The sequence below is a fragment of the Lemur catta genome, chromosome 3, assembly GCF_020740605.2.
Source record: "Lemur catta isolate mLemCat1 chromosome 3, mLemCat1.pri, whole genome shotgun sequence".
NCBI classification, from domain to species: Eukaryota; Metazoa; Chordata; class Mammalia; order Primates; family Lemuridae; genus Lemur; species Lemur catta.
Window position 1 is genome coordinate 96,537,549 of NC_059130.1, and position 20,461 is coordinate 96,558,009.

Sequence of the window (20,461 nt, forward strand, 5' to 3'; positions counted from 1 at the left end):
AAGATGTGGGAAATATTCTTTTGCAATTTTGGTAGGAATAAAAATTGGCATAATCTTTCTAGAGGATATTTTGGTGATATATATTGTATCAGAATCTAAAATATGCATGTTCTATGTCCATTAATCTCACTCTTTGGGATTTGTACTAAGGAGATAATCTTAAAAATGTTCAAAGTTGTATGTACAAAGATATTCATCAAAAAATTAGAAAACACTTAAATGACAAATATTATTGCTAAGTTATATAAATTTTGGTATTATAAACAATGGAACAGTAATAGTGGAGTAGGATTTCAGATCTAAAGACTCTGATTATTTTTATTGCTCTTAGGAATTTGGTTTCACATTTAGGTTGAACAAAGTAGAGTTCTTATAAAAGAATATGACCAAAGCAATAGCTAGGCATGAGTAGTCAGCATGTCAGATTAGGAACAGCTAATGGATTTGGGACATATTTGGGGAGAGAATAGATATAGTATATCTAGGACCAGTGGAGGTTAAAAGAAGGCAGACATTGGCTTACTATAAAGATTAGTCTATCCATTTACACTGTTGAATGAGAGCCAAATAGTGAGTGTCCCATGATTGGAAGTATTTAAGCAGAGGTTGGAAGAACCATTCAGGTCTCAACTTCTGTATCACCTTATCAAGATAACCTTTCTTGGCTCTCCTGCCTAAAATAGTACACACACCTTCTTTTCCTCTTTCCTTGCTTTATTTTTTTCTTTATTTGAAAAAAGCCAGGAATTGTATAATTATTTATCTGGTGTCTCTGTTATCCTCTGGATGAACTGATATTTATTTATTATTTCTCTTCCCCCTTAGAATGTAAGCTCCGTGTGGACAGAGACTTTGACTGTATTGTTATATGCTATATATTACCAGTGCCTAGAACCAGGCTTGGCATATAGTAGATGTTCAATAAATGTTTGCCAAATGAATATATATTAGAGAAGGGGATTCATGCATTCAACTAGGGAACCTCTTGTGCTTTACATTTTATGGACCTTTTAATTTTTGAAGGTACTTTTATGCCATTTGTAAGTTCCCTCAGGGCAGGGATCTTTTTTTCCTAATAATAAATGCAACTATCATGTGATGTGCATAAGTTTATAAAACATTTTCATAAGCATTATTAAGTAATATAAATGAGATGGCTGGATTTTTCTCATCTGTAAAGTCTCAGTTCTAGTATTTCTTCTGTAGAGTTTCTGTCCGTAACTTTACTAAGATATCACATCACCTCATTTTATTCCTTTTAAGTACTTATCACTTATTACCTTGTTTATTTATTTGTTTATGTGTTGTGTCTCATCATACACCAGAATGTAAATTCCATGAGGACAGGGACCCCCTGTCATTACTGCATGGCACATAAAGGATACTAAATAAACATCTGTTGAATGAATATTTGAAAACATTCAAATTATAATGTTTGAATGTTTTGAATTATAATGTTTAATTGAAAACACTCAAATTGTATATGTTTAAATTATAAAACATTATACCTATATTAGTTATTAATATTAATCTTCACAGTAATCTCTGACCCCAGGTATGAACTAGATTTCCCTGTTCTGCATTCTCAAGGCAACATGTACTACTTCCTTAACTTAAATTTATCATAATTGTAACAGATTATTTGTTATTTAATATCTCCACTTATCTCTAGGCTGAAAGTGCCATTAACTTAGGAACCATGTCTGTCTTATTACCCTGACATTTAACACAGTTCTTCTTACCTGGAAGGAATTTAAATATTTCTTGAATGAAGAATGTATGTATAATCTTGTGATATAGGTATTATCTCCATCTTTTAGATGAATAAACTGAGGCTTGGAAGAATTAAGTAATTTACCTAAGATAGCCATAGAAACAAGACTTTTACCAACATCTTTTGATTACCAGTGTTACATTCTTTCAGCTACACTGTTAGTTCCCAGACACAGGTGTTAATCAGAATTACCTAGGGAGTTTTCCAGAATACATATTCTCAGGCCACACTTGGAGCCTACTCAGTGAGAACTTCTGAAAGTGGGACCCAGAACTCCCTTTAAAGAAATGAGAAAAACTAAGTATCATTTGTGAATCAATGATTTATATCAAGGGCTTGGCAAACTGCTGTTTTGATCCAAATCCAGCCCTCTGCCTATTTGTGTAAATAAAGTTTTAGTGGAACACAGCCATGCTTATTAATTTATATATTGTCTGTGGCTGCTTTCACACTACAATGGCAGAGTTGAGTAACTATAATATAGACTGTATGGCCCACAAAGCATAAAATTTTTATTATCTTGTCCTTTACAGAAAGTTTGCCACCTTCTGATCTGTGCCTTGCTGCCTGTCCTATTTCTTTTGTGGTTATTTTAGCTCTTGGAGGTGTGGTAGACATACGATGTCTGGCTTCATCATGGGCATTATAGTAGGTGTTCAAGTATTCTTACTGAGTCAATAAAAATTACCTTATTTTGCAATTTACCAGATAATAAGGGACTAAGTCTTAGATAGCCCAAACAGTCAAATAAAAGGAAAATACTAATCTAGGTATGATTCAGCCAGTCAGCCACCACAGTGAGGTAGACTGCTTTAAACAAAGAGATTCCTTTTCATTCATTTAGTAATAGGGTGTTTCCTACGTGGAAGGTCTGAGGTTTCTGGCCCATGTACATTACAGCATAGGAATTGATTACCATAGTTGATATGTGTAATAGAGAACTGTAATTTATACCCTAATTATTATGGTACCCCTGATGCTGCCATAATTCTTAAAACCAAATTCTCTTGGGTGCTTTTGATCAGAACTCAAACTAGTACAAACAATTACTCAGGACTGACCAAACCTCTAGACCTGTGCTGCCTGATAAAATAGCTGTTAGCCACATATAGGTATTTAAATTTAAAATAATTAAGATTAAATAAAATTCAAAACTTTGTTCCTTACCCTAGCCACATTTCAAGTGTTCGGTAGTTACATATAGCTATGTATTTGTGGCTGCGTTATTGGGTAGCACAGAGACAGAACATTTCAGTCAACACAAAGTTTTATTGGACAATGCTACTCTAGATGCTAGAGTTTAAGATTCTCAGTCCAGTGAAATCCAAGACTTACTGTATGATTTAATCTTTCATTTGTGAAGATGGAACAGTAATTTTTAGTGTTTTCTCTTTCTGACAGCAAACAGTGATGAAATGTATTCGGTCCTTGCTTTAGGGCACTCTCAGCCAGAAGCAAAATCTTCATTAAATTCTGATAACCTCTTTAAATCTTGACTTTAGGAAATATTCTCACTTATCCTAGGGACTAAATCATGATTATTAATTATCAGCCAGTTCATAAAATGGTTCAGAACTGACTGATTTCTGGCCAAATCTATTAGGCTTAGTTAAGGATGGTGGGAAAGGAACCAGTTCTAAAACAGAAGCTATAAAGTCAATAGAGTGTAAAGTCTTGGCATCATCTTTGGAGTGATTTAGATTTCATCATTCAGTGACTCATTTTTATTCCCAGCATCTAGTGCTTTTTGCATGGCCCAAAGGGGCCCTGTGCTGCTCCACTACAGAGGAAACTTCAAGAAATGCTGGTTTGCTACAGTGTTTTAGCTTGTGAAATTCTCTGGGACCTTCCCTGCTCCACCATGGGGTCACCTCTAGGTGGGTATTAGGGGGAGATTGGTAATTGCTTTAACCTTTAAATAAAAAACTTGATAATCTTTTGTGAGCCAATAAGATCTGTATTTAATAGCCTGTCCCTTAAAATGTTTTCCCTGGCCCTAGCATAGTGTCACCTTAAAGATTGTTTTCTCTAGCACGCTATTCTTCAAACTTTGAGAGGCTCTAAGACCACTTCAAGAGGCTAAAAGATTCTGTACACTCACCAACTTGTTCTTATTTACTATCATCAGAAATGCTTCCCAGGTTCTACTTTTCTCTAAATTACCAGGTCTTTGTCATTTACACCTCAGAGCAATGCACCTGTGGCTAGGATAGGACTGGGGTGGGGGAAGGTGAGAAAGATCCAGTTTTTAGAGTGAGGATTCAAGTATAATCTCACTCATCTGGCTCCTCCCCACCCCTGCCTCAATCCTCTCACCTCATGTCTCTAGATACCCTTTTCTTCATTCTTCCTGAGAGGAGATGGTGGGATCTAACCATATTGGGTGTAAAGCTGTCACTTAATGGCAATAAGGTACCTCTCCAGGAGTTATGTTATTCAAAAGGAATCTCCCCACCCACTTTCTACCTCTTCTGTTTTCCATGAGCTTCCTGGCTACTTCTTTGAGATACTGGTATATCTTGGTCTGGCATTTTTAGATCACTTTCAGAACTAACATGAAAAACATCTCAGGTCATCTTAGACCATGATTTTAAAATATTAATATAAATGATCCACTCAGGTCACCTACATTCTTCCCCCTAATACTCCTTTAGCCCAAACAGGAAAAAAATAAGTTTTCTTATGCTCAGAACTAGTCTGCAGATGACTTAATGTTTAGTGTAGATTATATCCCAAAAGCACTTTTTTAGGAAGTTGACTGTGATAGAGATTTCTATTTCCTTTACAGGTCATTTTACCTGGGACAAATACCTAAAAGAAACATGTTCAGTCCCAGCGCCTGTCCATTGCTTCAAGCAGGTAATTGATTCTCAACATCTTTAGTAGGTGGGAGACAAGGAGGTTTTTTTTCTGGTTCTTAGAAAATCAAAACATGAGATGGGAGCCCTTGGGCTTCTCACTTGAGGGCCCCAGAATAAAATTCCATGTGAAGAACACAATTCAAGGAGTAAAATTTGGTCACTATGAATTTTGGCAACAGACATTCTTCCCAGCTTCATCCCAAGTAACACCCTTTCCTCTTTCTCTACCTCCTTGAGGATATTCTGTGTTACTGAAAACAATTGCTGATTTTTACTGTAGCTCTTAATTCAGACAGAAGAAAAGAGTTATAGCCCATAGAAGTTCTTGAAAATGGAGGAATATTCTTTTCTCTATACTCAACAATCCTGTCACTATCTTACCTTTCTATAAGAATGTTGACACTGATCCCCATTGGGGAACATTTTAAGAGATCATCAGAGGTCATCCAGAGCTTCCCATGAGGATTAAATGCCCCAGATAATACACAGATAATGTTGATTGTATCAGTATCCGATGAGGCTGGTAAACAAAGAAGCATAATGCTGCTAAATGGAGCTAAACATTAGGAAGTTGTTTAAATCTCTTTTCCTTTAGTACTCAATGGTTATTTTCTCAGACTGTCAACATTTCACTTCGAGTTTGAATTTTGTCAACTTTCTAAGTAAAAATACAAATTTAGGACTTCTCATTTGAAATAATAGGGACTGAATTCATACTTCTACCTGAAACAATTTTCTAGAAGACATAATATGTTAAGCAGTGATTTTTAAGTCACTGAAGATCAGGCAATCAAGAAGTGATCTCTGAAAGAAGGAAAAGAAATGAGTTGTCCCCTGTAATTTCCCAGCTTATTGCCTTAAGACAGTTCCCAGACCATGGACCAAGGAAAGGGAACCCAGATTGAGCCCAGCAGACTCCCTAATTTGAGGAATGGAACTGAGAGTCCAGGTAAACAAAGGTGGCTAGAATTTTCAGGACAAATTATCAGAGAGGGGAGAGCTGCACAGAAGGAAAACCACAGAAATCTGCGGAGGGTCTCCTTCAAGTATTCAGGAAAGTATTACTGTTTTGTAAATGCATATGAGGAAACTACCTAAGGCCAAAGGAAAAACCATCTGAAAGGATTCAAAGGAATAGACCCTGGCACTCACACAGTGCCAGGAATAGTTCCTGATCTCACCAGCTAGACTGGAAAATCTCATAATTCATTGGGCACTGGATGGAATACTCAGGACAGTCTTGCTCAGTAGTATGAAATAATTAGCCTGAATCTGAACACTACTTCAGACTGGCTGAGAGTAAAACTCAAAAGGATCAGACTGTTTCCGAGTAACTTAACTGCATCTGGGAACAAAACACAAGATTTATAGGAGTGCAAGAATATCCCGTACCCAACAGGTAAAATTCACAATGTTTGGCTTCCAAAGATTAACAGGCACATAAAAAGGCAGGAAAATGCAAACAATAATGAAGACAATCAATTGATTGAAACCAACTCAGAACCTACATAGATCATAGAATAGCAGACAGATACACTAAAACAATTATTTTAATTTTATTCAGTATGTTCAAAAGTTAAGCAGAGACATGGATGATATTAAAAAAAACTCTCATTAGACTACCATGTGTGAAATGAAAAATCCACCGGATGGGATTAATGGCAGAAGAAGAGATTAGTAAACTTGAAGACATAGCAATAGAAACTATTCAAAATGAGACACAAAGAGAAAAAAGAATTTAGAAAAAATGAAAAGAGCACCAGTGAGCTATAGGGATAGCTTCAAATGGCCAAATAGACATATAATTGGAAAGAGAAAAGAGATGGGAGACAGAAGAAATAATGGCTAAAAATTTTCCAAAATTAAGGAAAACCATAAGCCCACAGATTCAAGAAGCTCAATGAATTCCAAAAATAAGAAACAAGAAGAAAACTACTCTAAGGCATATTATAAGCAAATTGCACAAAACCATTGATAGAGAAAACTTAAAAGCAGCTAGAGAAAAAAGACACTTTACATACAGGGTAACTAAGATAAGAATGATATATTTCTTGTCAGAAACATTACAAACAAGAACAAAGTTAAGCAACATCTTTAAAGCACTAAAAGAAAAAAAACCCGTCAACCAAGAATACTGTATCTAGCAAAAATATATTTTAAAAGCAAAGGTGAAATAAAAATATTTTCAAATATACAAAAGCTGGCCAGGCGCAGTGGCTCACACATGTAATCCTAGAACTCTGGGAGGCTGAAGTGGGAGGATTGCTTGAGTTCAGGAGTTCAAGACCAGCCTGAACAACAGTGAGATCCTGTGTCTATTAAAAATAGAAAAATTAGCCAGGTGTGGTGGTGAGCGCCTGTAGTCCCAGCTATTCAGGAGGCTGAGGCAATAGGATTGCTTAAGCCCAGGAGTTTGAGGTTGTTGTGAGCTAAGCTGACACCATGACACTCTAGCCTGGGCAACAGAGTGAGAGTCTGTCTCAAAAAAAAAAAAAAAAAGAAGTCAAATGTACAAAAGCTGAAGGAATTCATAATTAGCAGACTTGCACTATAAGAAATGATAAAGGAGGTTCATCAAGCAGAAGGAAAATGATACCAGATGGAATAACAGATCTACATAAAGGAATGAAGCTCACTGGAAATTATAAGTACAAGGGTAAATACATATGATGTTTTTTTCTTTAAATCTCTATAAAATATAATTTTATAAATAGTAATAATGTATTATGGGATGATAACAAATTCATAACTAAAATATAACAATAGAATAAAGGCAGGAGGAGAGAAATCTATACTGTTATAAGGTTCTTATACATGAAGTAAGTATAATATTACTTGAAGATAAACTGTGGTAAGTTAAGGATGTTTACTATAAATCCTAAAGCAACCACTAAAATAACTGAGAAAAAAATATCAAGATCATAGATTTAAACCTGACGATATCAACAATTATATTAAATATAAATGGTCTAAACACTCCAATTAAAAGGCTGAGATTGCCACATTGGATAAAAAGCAAAACTCAATTACATATTGCCTTTAAAAATTACATCTTAAATATAAAGACACAATAGATTAAAAGAATATAAGGTAATATTCCATGCTGACATTAGCCATAATAAAACTGAAATAGCTATATTAATATCAAAATATATTTCAGAGCAAAGAATATTAGCAAGGATAAAGAAGTTAATGTTATAATGATAAAGGAGTCAGACAATCCTTACGTAAAGCAAAACTGGTAGAACTATAAGTAGAAATTTGACTTATAATCAGACTTTTAATACTCTTCTCTTTGTAATAAAAAAACAGATAGAAAATCAGCAAATATATAGTAGACTTGAACAACACTATCAACTAATTTGACCTAATTGACATGTATAGAATGCTATCCAATATCAGTAGAATACACATTCTTTTCAAGCATACAGAGAACATTTATCAAGATAGACCACTTTCTGGGCCACAAAGTAAGGCTTGAGAAATTTGAAAGATTTAAGTAATACAAAGTATATTCTCTGAATACAATGGAATTAAATTAAAAACCAACAACAGAAAGTTATCTGGAAAATCTCCTAATATTTGGAAATTAACGCATTTCTGAATGAGTATGTAAAAACCAAAAGGGACATTAGAAAAATATTTTCAACTGAATAAAAATGTAAGAATATTTTAGAATTTGTGGGATGCTGCTAAAGCAGTACTTAGGGGAAATGTTACATCACTGAATGCTTATATTAGAAAAGAAGAAAGGTTTCAATTAATGAATTCAGCTTCCACTTTAGAAAACTAGGGAAAAAAGAGCAACTTAATTCCAAAGTAAGCAGAGGAAAGGAATAATAAAGACTAAAGCATAAATCAATGAAATAAAACCAAAAATGATAGAGAAAAATCACTGAAACCAAAAGCTGGTTCTTTGCAAAGATCAATAAAATTGAAAACCTCTGGCCAGACAGATCAAGAATAAAAAAGAGAAGATGCAAATTGCCGATATCAGGAAAGAGAGAGGTGACATCACTATAGATTCTACAGATATTAAAATAATTAAGGGAATATTATGAACAGATTTATGCCTTTAAATTTGACAACTAAGGTAAAATGGATAACTTTCACAAATGACAGGAATTACCAAAGCTTAGTCAAGAAGACAAAAAACCTGAATGGCGCTATTTCTGTTACAGAAATTGAATTTGTAGGCTAAAACTTTTTCAGAAAGACAGTTCCAGGCCTAATTGACTTCACTGGTGAATTGTTTCAAACATTTAAGTAAAAATTATTATAAATTCTACACAGACTCTTCTAGAAAATTTAAGAAAAGGGAATACCACATAACTCATTCTATGAGACAAGCATTTTTGATACCAATACCAGGCAAAGACATTGAAAGCAAAAACAACACAGACTATCCCACATGAAAATATATGCAAAAATTTCAAGCAAAATTTTTTAGGGAAAAAAAATCTCACAATATATAAAAATATCAACATTATGACCAAATGGGGTTAATCCTAGGAATTTAGAATTGGTTTAAATTTCAAAATTAAATCAATGGAATTTGCCACATGCATACACTCACTAAAGAAGAAAAAACATACCATTATCTAAATAGATGCAGAAAAAGCATTTGACAAAATTCAGTGTCCATTACTAATAAAAAGTCTCAGTGAACTAGAAATAGAAGGAAACCTCCTGAATCTTAAACCTTAAGGGGCATTTATAAATAAACCCTAAATGGCATTTATGATTAATCTACAGATAATATTATACTTAATGGTGAAAGACTAAATGCTTTACTCTTAAGGTCCGAAACAAGACAAGGATGTCTACTTTTGCTGCTTTTATTCAGTATTGTACTACCAATGCACGCAGGCCAAAAATAGAAATAAAAGGCATCTGGATTGAAAGATTAGAACAAACACCAAAGAAAATATATAGAGGGCAAATAAGCACGTGAATAGAGATACTCAACACTATTATTTCATTAGCGAAATACAAATTAAGTGATTAGTAAGATATCACTATACATTTATTTAAATGGCTCTGATAAAAAAAGGCTGACTATATCAAATAGTGGCAAGGATGTGGAGCAAATGGAACTTTCGTACACTGCTGGTGAAATGTAAAATCATTCAACTACTTAAGAAAATAGTTTGGCAGAAAAACTTCGTCACACTACTGAGCAAAAGAAAGCACTAACTAAACTAGGAATTGAGTAATACATTCTTTAAAAAGTATTTGTACCCCAGTACTGAAGCCAGCATTTTACGCAATGGTTTGAAATTATCTAATAGAAGATATAGTGGAAAAGAAACTCCCATTTACAATAGTAAATGGGGGGGGACTAACAAATATGCAAAACTTCTACAAAGAAAACTTTAGAAAACACCTGCCCAAAACCATGATTCATTTTGAGAAAATAGAATGGACTTTGGCAAAATTAAAAACTTTTACCCATCAAAAGACACTGGTAAGAGAATGAAAATACAGGCCACAGACTAGGAAAAAATAGTCAGTGCTTTGGATACATTCTGAAAAATGCATTTTTAGGTAATTTTGTAGTTGTGCAAACATAGAATGTACTTACATAAACCTAGAAGCTATATGGTATAGCCTATTGCACTTAGGCTGCAAACCTGTACAGCATGTTACTATACTGAATACTGTAGGCAATTATAAACAATGGTAAGTATTTATGTATTTAAACATAGAAAAGGTACAGTAAAAGCACAGTATAAAAGGTTAAAACAACCATACACCTTTATCGGGCACTTACCATGAATGGAGCTTGCAGGGACTGGAAGTTACTCTGAGTGAGTCAGTGAGTGAATTGTGAATAAACAGGAATACCTGGGACACTACTGTACACTACTGGGCAGACTTTGTAAACACTGTCCACTTAGGCTACACTAAATTTATTTTAAAAGTTTTTTTCATTCTTCAGTAATAAATTAAACTTAGCTTATTTAACTTTTTTACTTTGTAACTTTAAAAACTTTTTAAACTTTTTGACTCTTTTATAATAACAGCCTAAAACACAAATATTACACAGGTATACAAAAATATTTTCTTTGTATCCTTATTCTATAAGCTTTTTTCTATTTTTTGTTTACCTTTTAAACTTTTTTGTTAAAAAACTAAAACAAACACATTACCCTAGGCCTATACAGGATCAGGATCATCAATGTCACTGTCTTCTGCCTCCACATCTTATTCCACTAGAAAGTTTTCAGGGGAAATGCCACTCATGAAGCTGTCATTTCCTATGATAAAATGCCTTCTGGAATACCTCTGGATCTGCCTGAAGATGTTTTACATTAACTTTTCTTGTATAAGTAGAAGGAAGAGTAAATTCTAAAAAAGCAATTAAAAGTATGACATAGCTAATACATAAACCAGTAACATAGTTGTTTACTGTCATTATTAAGAAGTATGTACTGTACATAATTGTATGTGCTATACTTTTATATGACTGACAACACAATAGGATTGTTTATACCAGCACCACCACAAACACATGAGTAATGCATTGCGCTAGGACCTTAAGATGGCTACAGTGTCACAAGGTAAAAGGAAATTTTCAGCTCTATTGTAATCTTATGGGACCACCATCATATATGCGGTTGATTATTGACCTAAATGTCATTATATGGTACATGATTATATTTGCAAATCACATAGCTGACAGTAGTATTCCCCACATTGATCTATGGATTCAATGCAATCCCTATCAAAATCCCAGCTGCTTTTTTTTTTTGTAGAAATTGATAAGTTAGTCCTAAATTTCATGTAATACAAGGGACCCAGAATAGTCAAAGCAGTCTTAAAAGGGGAAAACAAAGGTAGAGGACTCACATTTTCTGATTTCAAAATTTACTACAAAGCTATAGTACTCAAGACATTGTGGTTCTGGCATGAAGATAGATAGATATATAGATTAATGGATTAGAATTGATAGTCTAGAAATTAACCCATCAATTGATTTCTGACAAGGGTGCCAGGGCAATTCAATGGAATTTTCAAGAACTAGGAACAACTTGATAGTCATATGCAAAATAATGAAGTTGCACCTTTCCTCTCTACCACATACAAAAATTAACTAGAAGTGGATCATAGACCTAAATGTAAGAGGTAAAACTGTAAATCTCTTAGAAGAAAACACAGGAGGAAATCTTCATCACCTTAGATTAGATAATGGTTTCTTACATATGGTACCAACAGCGCAAGTAACAAAAGAAAAAAATAGATAAATTGAACATCAAAATTAAAACATTTTGTGTTCCTGAGGACATCAATAAAGTGAAAAGACAACCCATACAATGGGAGAAAATATTGGCAAATCATGTATCTGGTAAGGGACTTGTATCCACAATATATAAAGAACTCATATAACTCATCAATAAAAAGACAACATAATTTATTATATAAATGGGCAATTAATTTGAATAGATGTTTCTCCAAATATATACAGATGATCAGTAAGTACATAAAAGATACTCAGCATCATTACTTATTAGAGAAATGCTAATTAAAATTGTAATGAGATTTACTTCACATCCACTAGATGACTCTTAACATAAAAGAGGCAGACAATTGCAAGTGTTCGTGAAGATGTAGAGATATTAGAACCCTCATACATTGGTGGTATTATGAAATTCTGTAGCTACTTTATAAAACAGTTCAGAGGTTACTGAAAATGATAAACATACAGTTACCACATGACCCAGCAATCCCACTTGTAAGTATATACCCAAGAGCAATAGAAAACATGTCCACACAAAAATATATCATAAATGTTCATCACATCATTATTCATAATAAACAAAAAGAGGAAGCAACCGAAATGTCCATCAACTGATTATGAATAAGCAAAATGTAGTATATCCATACAATGGAATATTCACAATGAAAAGAAATAAAGTACTGATAAATGCTATGACGTAGGTGAACCTTGAAAATATTATGCTAAGTGAAGGAAGCCATTCACATATTGGCCACATATTATATAATTCCATCTATATGAAATGCCCAGAATAGGCAAATCCATAAAAACAGATAGTACATTAATGATTTCTAGGAACTGGCTGAAGAGGGGAATAGGGAGTGACTCCTAAGGGTTATAGGTTTATTTTGGGGGGATGATGGAAATGTTATAAAATTAGATAGGAATGATGTTTACACCACTCTGTGTGATATACTGAATATAGAGAATATTCCAAAGATATACTAAAAATTATTGAATTATATACTTTAAGAGGATTAATTTTCTGGTTTGTAAGTTAAACATATATCTACTATATGATCCAGACATTCCACTCTTAGATATTTTTGCAAGAGAAAAGAAAGTTTGTTTTCATACAAAGATTTGTGCATAGTATTTACAACAGCTTATTTATAATCACCAAAAACTGGAAACAAACCAAATGTCCATCAATATGATGTACTACTCAGCAATAAAAATGAATTATTAATACATTCAACAATATAGATGAATATCAGAATAGTTATGCTGAGTAGAAAGAAGCTAGACAAAAAAGAGTACATCCTCTGTGATTCCATCTGAAACTGTTAATAGAAAATGCAAACCAATCTACAGTGATAGAAAGTAGATCAATGGTTGCCTGGGCATGGGGTTTCTTAGGAGGCCAGAAGAAGGAGCACGTGACAACTTGAGGGTGATAGCTGTGTTCGTTATTTTGATTGTGGTGATTCTTTCATGGGGGTATGTGGTGGCATATGGTGTATACATATGTTAAGACTTACTAAAGTGTAGTTTGTTGTATATCAATTATATGAATTAATTTATAAGTTATTGTCAAAATGAGAAAAAATCAATTCCCAGTAGTTAGTCTGTGTGGTGAATATACAGACCAATATACATAAATGTTCCATGAAAAGACACTAAGGTTATGATAGTTTAATAGGTTTTAGTGTTCCTGAAAAGAAAATGTTATACCCAGAGGGAGAGGGAGTTGGAAAAAATAGGGTAGAAAGCATTGAGGTAACTGAACTATACAAGACACCCTTGTCCTTTTTTTACTGGTATGGATCTATTTCATACTTCTGTGGAAGGTACTTTTTTCCCCTTCATCTTATTTTTCAGCATTTCTTTTGCATGAAACCTATCCTGATTATTAGGGAGTAGTTCAGAGTGGTTGTCCCTAACCTAGGTATAACTAATTTGATTTCAAAACATAAATTTTTATGTTTTAGTCTGCCTAATTTCCATGGCTTGTTCTCCTCAGTCCTACACACCTCCAAGCAACGAGTTCAAGATCAGCATGAAATTGGAAGCACAGGACCCCAGGAACACCACATCCACCTGTATTGCCACAGTAGTTGGACTGACAGGTGCCCGCCTTCGCCTGCGCCTTGATGGCAGTGACAACAAGAATGACTTCTGGCGGCTAGTTGACTCAGCTGAAATCCAGCCTATTGGGAACTGTGAAAAGAATGGGGGTATGCTGCAGCCCCCACTGGGTGAGTAAGTAGACCCAAGCACTCCCTAGCCAATTAGTTAGCTTCCAAAACTTGACCATTCTATTATTATGGGAAAGCCTAGAGTCCCCTGCTTATCCCTTCTTTTATATATCAAAAAAAGGGCCCACAGAAAGGCACACCCAAAATGAAAAAAGCTACAAAATTTGTATATCTTCATCTCTATGTTAGCTTATGATATCCAGACTTCTCCCAAACTCTTTCTTTTTCTAACAGGAAATCACACCTTTTGTTCTTCTTTGTCAGTGTCCATTTACCTGAGAGAAAGAATGGAAGGAGGTCTTGCCACTTAACCTATCACAAAAACCATAAAGTTTTCACGAAATCCTCTAATAATGACAAAGAGTGAGGAAAAAAATTCCCAGTAGAAAGAATGACTGTTTTAAGGGTCTCCTATCTCTTTCCCACAAATTCTCACTTGATCCTTAGAATTTTCTCACTTTGAATCTATTATTAAATAAAATTCATTATTTTACTTAATAACCTCACTAGATTTTTCTTTTCCAGATCAGATTCACTTTTTTTTTCTTTTTTGCCTTAATGTACCCAAGGGATTTAGCCCATCTTAGTCACTGTCAATCACTATTGCAGTGAGTCTCAATGAGAGATAGAGATGAGTTACATAGCCTTTGGACTATATTCTCCTCATGAAGCTGTGCTAGATTAATTGAGGGTTAGAGAGCATATATCATTTGAAAGAGCTCCCCAGGTGCTTGTTAACATTTTCTCCCATTTAAAGAAGATACTTACTATGTAAACTTCCAAACATATACAAAAGCAAAAAAAAAAAAGCACAGTAAGTGCCCATGTATCCTTCATTGCTGATAATTACCAACACATAGTCAATCTAATTTTATCTGTACTTCTCCCTGTCCCCCTCCTGCCCAATTACTAAGCATAGTATCATTTTATCATGAAATATTAAATATTTAGTATGTCTGTCTCATAGGCAAGGATAATCAGTGTTTATATTTTCCCAATTGTTTGTTTCTGCCTCTGTCTTTGTTTTCCTGGCCTCCCTCAACATTTTCTTTGAATAAGGATCTAAATAAGATCCACACATTGTAGTTGGTTATGTCCCTTAAATCTCTTTCGGTCTGTTGGTTTTTCTCCTTTCTCATTTTTTTCCTTGCAATTTACTTGTTGAAATACCCAAGTCATTTATCTTTAAGACTTCCCACAGTTATATTTTGCTGATTGTATCCCTTAGATGCCATTAAACATGTTTCTTTGTCCTCTAGTTCCTAGAAATTGGTAGCTAGATCTAGAGACTTGATCAGACTCAGGGTCAATTTTTTCATAAGAATTTTTCATAGGTGGTGGTATTTAATGAAGCATATATGGTCTGGTTGTGTCTTATTTTATAACGTAGCAGCCACTGGTGCTCATGGTCTAGATTGGGGGTTGACAGATTTTCTTAATGGGTCAAATAGTAAAAATTTTAGGCTTGCAGACCATATATTCTCTGTTGCAACTTCTCAGCTTTATTTTCATAATGCGAAAGCAGCCATAGACAAAACATAAATGAAAGAATGTTTTAAGGAGTTAAGTATTTAAATTTCTAACTCAAAAAGCTAGAAAAAGAATCACAAAGCAAAAAAATCGCAGAGTAAATACAAAGGAAGAAGAAAAATGATAAATTAATGAGGTAGAACACAGGGAAGCAATAAATCAAAGTACTGGTCCTTTAGTAGAAAAAAAATCAATGAAATAGATAAACCATCAGCATAATAAAAAAAATGGAGTAAACACAAATATAGAGAATAAAAAAATGGCAAAGGGAAAATAACTCTTCAAATAAGTTTGAAAAGCTAGGTGAAATGGGAAAATACTATTTGTCAAATTCGACCCCAGTAGCATTACAGTGTTTAAACAAATACATAGAAAACATATAAAAGTTTTCAATGAACTGCACTGTATGCAGATTATTTCACAGGGAAATCTATGAAACCTTAAGAACCAGTTAATCTCAGTACTGCTTGAGTTGTAGTAGTTCAGCAATACCCAGCAGAACTTACTTTGATGACAGAAATATTTTACATCTGTACTATTCAGTGTGGTTGTCACCAGCCACATATGGCTATTCAGTGAGTACTTGAAGGGGCTACTGTGACTAAGGAACTGAATTTTTAATTTTTTTTAAGTGTAACTTCAAGTTAAAAGGCCTTATGTGGCTGGTGGCTATTGTACTAGACAGTATGGTTCTAGATCATAGGAAAAGTAGAAAACATGTAAATTCTTTTTATGAGGCATATAGAACTTTGATACCTAAACCTGGTTTATACACACACACACCTCACACACAACACAAACTCATGTATGAATATTATTACAAAAATCATAAATAAAATTTAACATATTTAAAACAATAGTTCATCAAGATTTAGTAGGTTGGGGTTTTTTTTCTGGAAATGAAAAGATTTCAGAAAAATCGTTAACAGAATTGAACATGTTAATATAACTAAGGAAGAAAATCATATGAACTTTGACAAAATTCAACACACTTTCGGGCAAAAAAAAAAAAAATCAACAAACTAGAAAGTGAGTACATCCTTAACTTGAAAAAAATAATGTTTCCACCTCAGTACTAAAGCCAGCATTCTACTCAGTGGTTTAAAATAACCTGATAAAAGATATAATGGAAGAGAAACTCCTATTTATGATAGCATCCAAAGGGCGGGGGAAACTAACAAATATGAGAAACTTATATAAAGAAAACTTTAGAACACCTGATCAAAAGCATGATTTATAAAAAAGAAAAAAAAATTACAGAATGGACTTGGTCAAAATTAAGAATTTCCGCTCTTCAAAAGACACTGGTAAGAGAATTAAAATACAAGCCATAGACTAGGAGAAAATATTTGCAAATTGCATAGCTGATAACAATACTCCCCAAATTGATCTATAGATTCAACACAATCCCTATCAAAATCCTGGCTGCTACTCAACTAAGCAGGGCCCTGCCCTCTCTGGTCACAGGCCCACAGCTGGTATCATTTTGAGAGTTTAACAGAGCTGTGCCCTCTGAGTTTAAGGCAATGTGGCTGTGGCTGCCACCCAGATGAAGAGGTACAGAGAAGACCAGGCTCTCCTAAGCACACTTAGGACCATACCCCTGCTTTGGGTGCCTATGGGACTGGAGACTAACATGCCCAACGTATCACAGCTACCAGCAATACCAACACAGACCATTTGGGCCCAGTGGATTGTTCCACCACTGCTACTGCCATCACCCACATCACACCAACTGCCCAGGGGCCTGAAAATCTGCCCACACACTGAGCTCACTGTTCCCACTACTAACTTCTAAGCAAGGCACCTGGAGGTCCAAGAACTGGTCCTCTGGCACCCACCAACACCAGTGCTGCTCTAGGGTCTAAAAACAGGCACATTCAGCCCACTGCTGCCACCACCAGGGCACAAAGACTAGTGCAGTTGGTATCCAAGTCCCTAGAAAAACTTCACAACCTCAACTAATAACCATACCCTAAGCCAGGAAATCAGTTAGCACTGACCATGCGTACTGCTGAAGAAACCATATAAAGATCACACTACACAGGCACCCACAATCAAAGCCAACTTGTCCTACTCAACAACAACATATGTAAATCTTTAGGAAAAAATTCTCTCATATGAAAACAATTTCAAAATGTCGGAAGAAGTGACTACTATACCAGATGTGCATATGACAGAAGGACCCAGGAAACATGAAAAAGCAAGGAAATATGACACCACTAAAGGACCACAATTGTCTAGCAACAGATCCTAATCAACAAAAACTTGAAATGCCAGATAAAAAATTCAAAGTATTGATTTTAAAGAAGCTCACTGAGAAATCTGAAAACCAGTGAAAGAAATCAGAAAGTCAATTCAAGATATGGATAAGAAATTTTCCAAATAGATATCTTACCAAAAAAGAAAAAAGAAAGAAAGAAAAACACAAATTCTGGAATTGAAAAACTCAATAAGGAAAATACATTTGAAAGCTTCAATAATAGACTAAACAAAGCAGAAGAAAGAATTTCAGAACTTGAAGACAGGTCTTCAAAATAATCCAGTCAGACAAAAATCAAGAAAAAGGATGAACAAAGCCTTCAAGACATCTAGGACTACATAAAGCAACTGCAGTTATAAATTATTGGTATTCCTGAGGGGGAAGAGAGATCAAAAAGTTTAGAAAACCAATTTAAGGAAATAAAACTTCCCAAGTCTATCAAGAGAGCTCAACATCCAGATACAGGAGGCCCAGCTATCCCAGCCAATTACATTGCAAAGAAGAATTCACCACAGCATGTTATATTCAGAATGTATAAAATCAAAGTGAAAGAAATAATTTTAAAATTAGCATGAGAAAAGCATCTAGCCACCTATAAAGGAAACCCCATCAGACTAACAATGGACTTCTTATCAGAAACCTTGCAGGCCAGAAGAGAATGGGAAACATTTTCAAAGTGCTGAAAGAAAAAAAAACTGTGAGCCAGGAATTTCATATCCTGCCAGAACAAGCTTTATAAATGAAGGAGAAATGCAGTCTTTCTCAGACAACCAAACACAAAAAGAATTCGTCACTACTAGGCTAGCCCTACAGGAAATGCTCGAAGGAGTCTTAAACTTGGAAACAAAAGGTTGATGAAACATACAAAAACAGAAAACTCCAAGACTTTTAAAACAATCACATAAAGAAGGAAGAGAAAGGAATCAGACAGCAACTTAATTGAATTTCATCAAACCACAAAGAAAAAAAGAAACAAAGAATTTATAAAACTAGAAAACAATTCACAATATGACAGGAATAAGCCTCATATATCAATATTAACCTTGAATATAGATGGATTACTTGCCCCACTTAAAAGGTATAGATGGGCAGAGTAGATTTAAAAAATGTGATCAAACTGTGTGCTGCTTATTAGAAACTCACCTTACCTGTAAAGACACACAAAGACTCAAAGTAAAGAGGTGGAAAAAGATATTCCACACAAATGGAAACAAAAAGCCAGCAGGAGTAGCTACACTTAGCTAAAACAGACTTTAAGTCAAAACCAGTAAAACAAAAAAGGGGGGGGAGGACTAATTATTATCTAATGATAAATGGATCAGTTCAGTAAGGAGATGTAAGAATGCCAAATATATATGCACCCATCACCAGAGCTCCCAGATTCACAAAACAATATTACTAGACCTAAAGAAAAGAGATATACAGCAATACAATAACAGAGGAGGACTTCAACATTCCACTCACGGCACTAGAAAGATCAAGACAGAAAAATAATAAGGAGACATTGGACTTTAAACCAAATGGACTTAACAGACATTTATAGAACATTCTACCAACAACTGCAGATAAAGATTCTTTTCACCAGCACATAGAACATTCTCCAAGATAGACCACATGTTAGGCCACAAAACAGATTCTTAACAAATTTTAAAAAATCAAAATCATATGAAGTATCTTCTCATATCACAATAGAATAATGCTAGAAATAAATGCCAAGAGAACCTTCAAAAACTATGCAAATACCTGGAAATTAAACAAAATGCCCCTGAATGATCACAGGGTCCACAAGAAAATTAAGATAGAAGTTTAAAAATTTTGGCTCACGCCTATAATCCTAGCACTTTGGGAGGCTGAGGCAGGAGGATCACTTGAGGCCAGGAGTTCAGGACTAACCTGAGCAACATAGCAAGTCCCTAACTCTACAAAAAATAGAAAAAGTAACCTGGCATGGTGGTACACACCTGTAATACCAGCTACTTGGGAGGCTGAGGCAGGAGGATCACTTGAGCCCAGGAGTTTGAGGTTGCATTGAGCTATGATGACATCACTGTACTGTAGCCCTAGCAATAGAGCGAGACCCTGTGTCCAAAAAAAATGAAAAGAAAAGAAGAAAGGAATGAAAATGAAAACAACATACCAAGACTTGTATTATATATCAAAACCATTGCTAAGAAGGAAGTTTATAGCATTAAATTCCTACATCAAAAAAATAGAAAGATCAGAAATTTATAACCTAACATTGCACCTCAAGGAACAAGAAAAACAAGAACAAACCAAACCCAAAGTTAGCAGAAGAAAGAAGTAACAAAGATTGGAGCAGATCTTTGATCTACTAAATGAAATAGAGACCAAAAAAACAATACAAAGAATCAACAAAACAAAAAGTTGCTTCTTTGAAAAAATAAAATTGATAAACCACTTGCTAGACTAACCGAGAAGAGAGAAGAACCAAATAAACCGAATCAGAAGTGAAAAAGAAGACATTACAACTGATACAACAGAAATATAAAAGATCATCAGAGACTTGTGAACATATATACTCATGATGTGAACATA

At 34.5% G+C, this 20,461-nt stretch overlaps 1 protein-coding gene across 10 annotated transcripts in view; it reads left to right on the top strand.

Annotated features, from left to right (window-relative positions):
* SCMH1 (Scm polycomb group protein homolog 1) overlaps positions 1-20,461 on the top strand; it is a 166,352-nt gene that overhangs the window by 59,279 nt on the left and 86,612 nt on the right. For 7 of the 10 annotated variants that reach the window (XM_045548100.1, XM_045548095.1, XM_045548092.1 and 4 more), the window contains 2 exons: positions 4,563-4,633; positions 13,878-14,112. In XM_045548100.1, the coding sequence (XP_045404056.1) occupies positions 4,563-4,633; positions 13,878-14,112 (306 nt within the window). Of the gene's footprint in view, positions 1-3,508; positions 3,652-4,562; positions 4,634-13,877; positions 14,113-20,461 lie in introns of all 10 variants that reach the window. The other 3 variants (XM_045548099.1, XM_045548096.1, XM_045548094.1) reach the window with 2 other exon arrangements.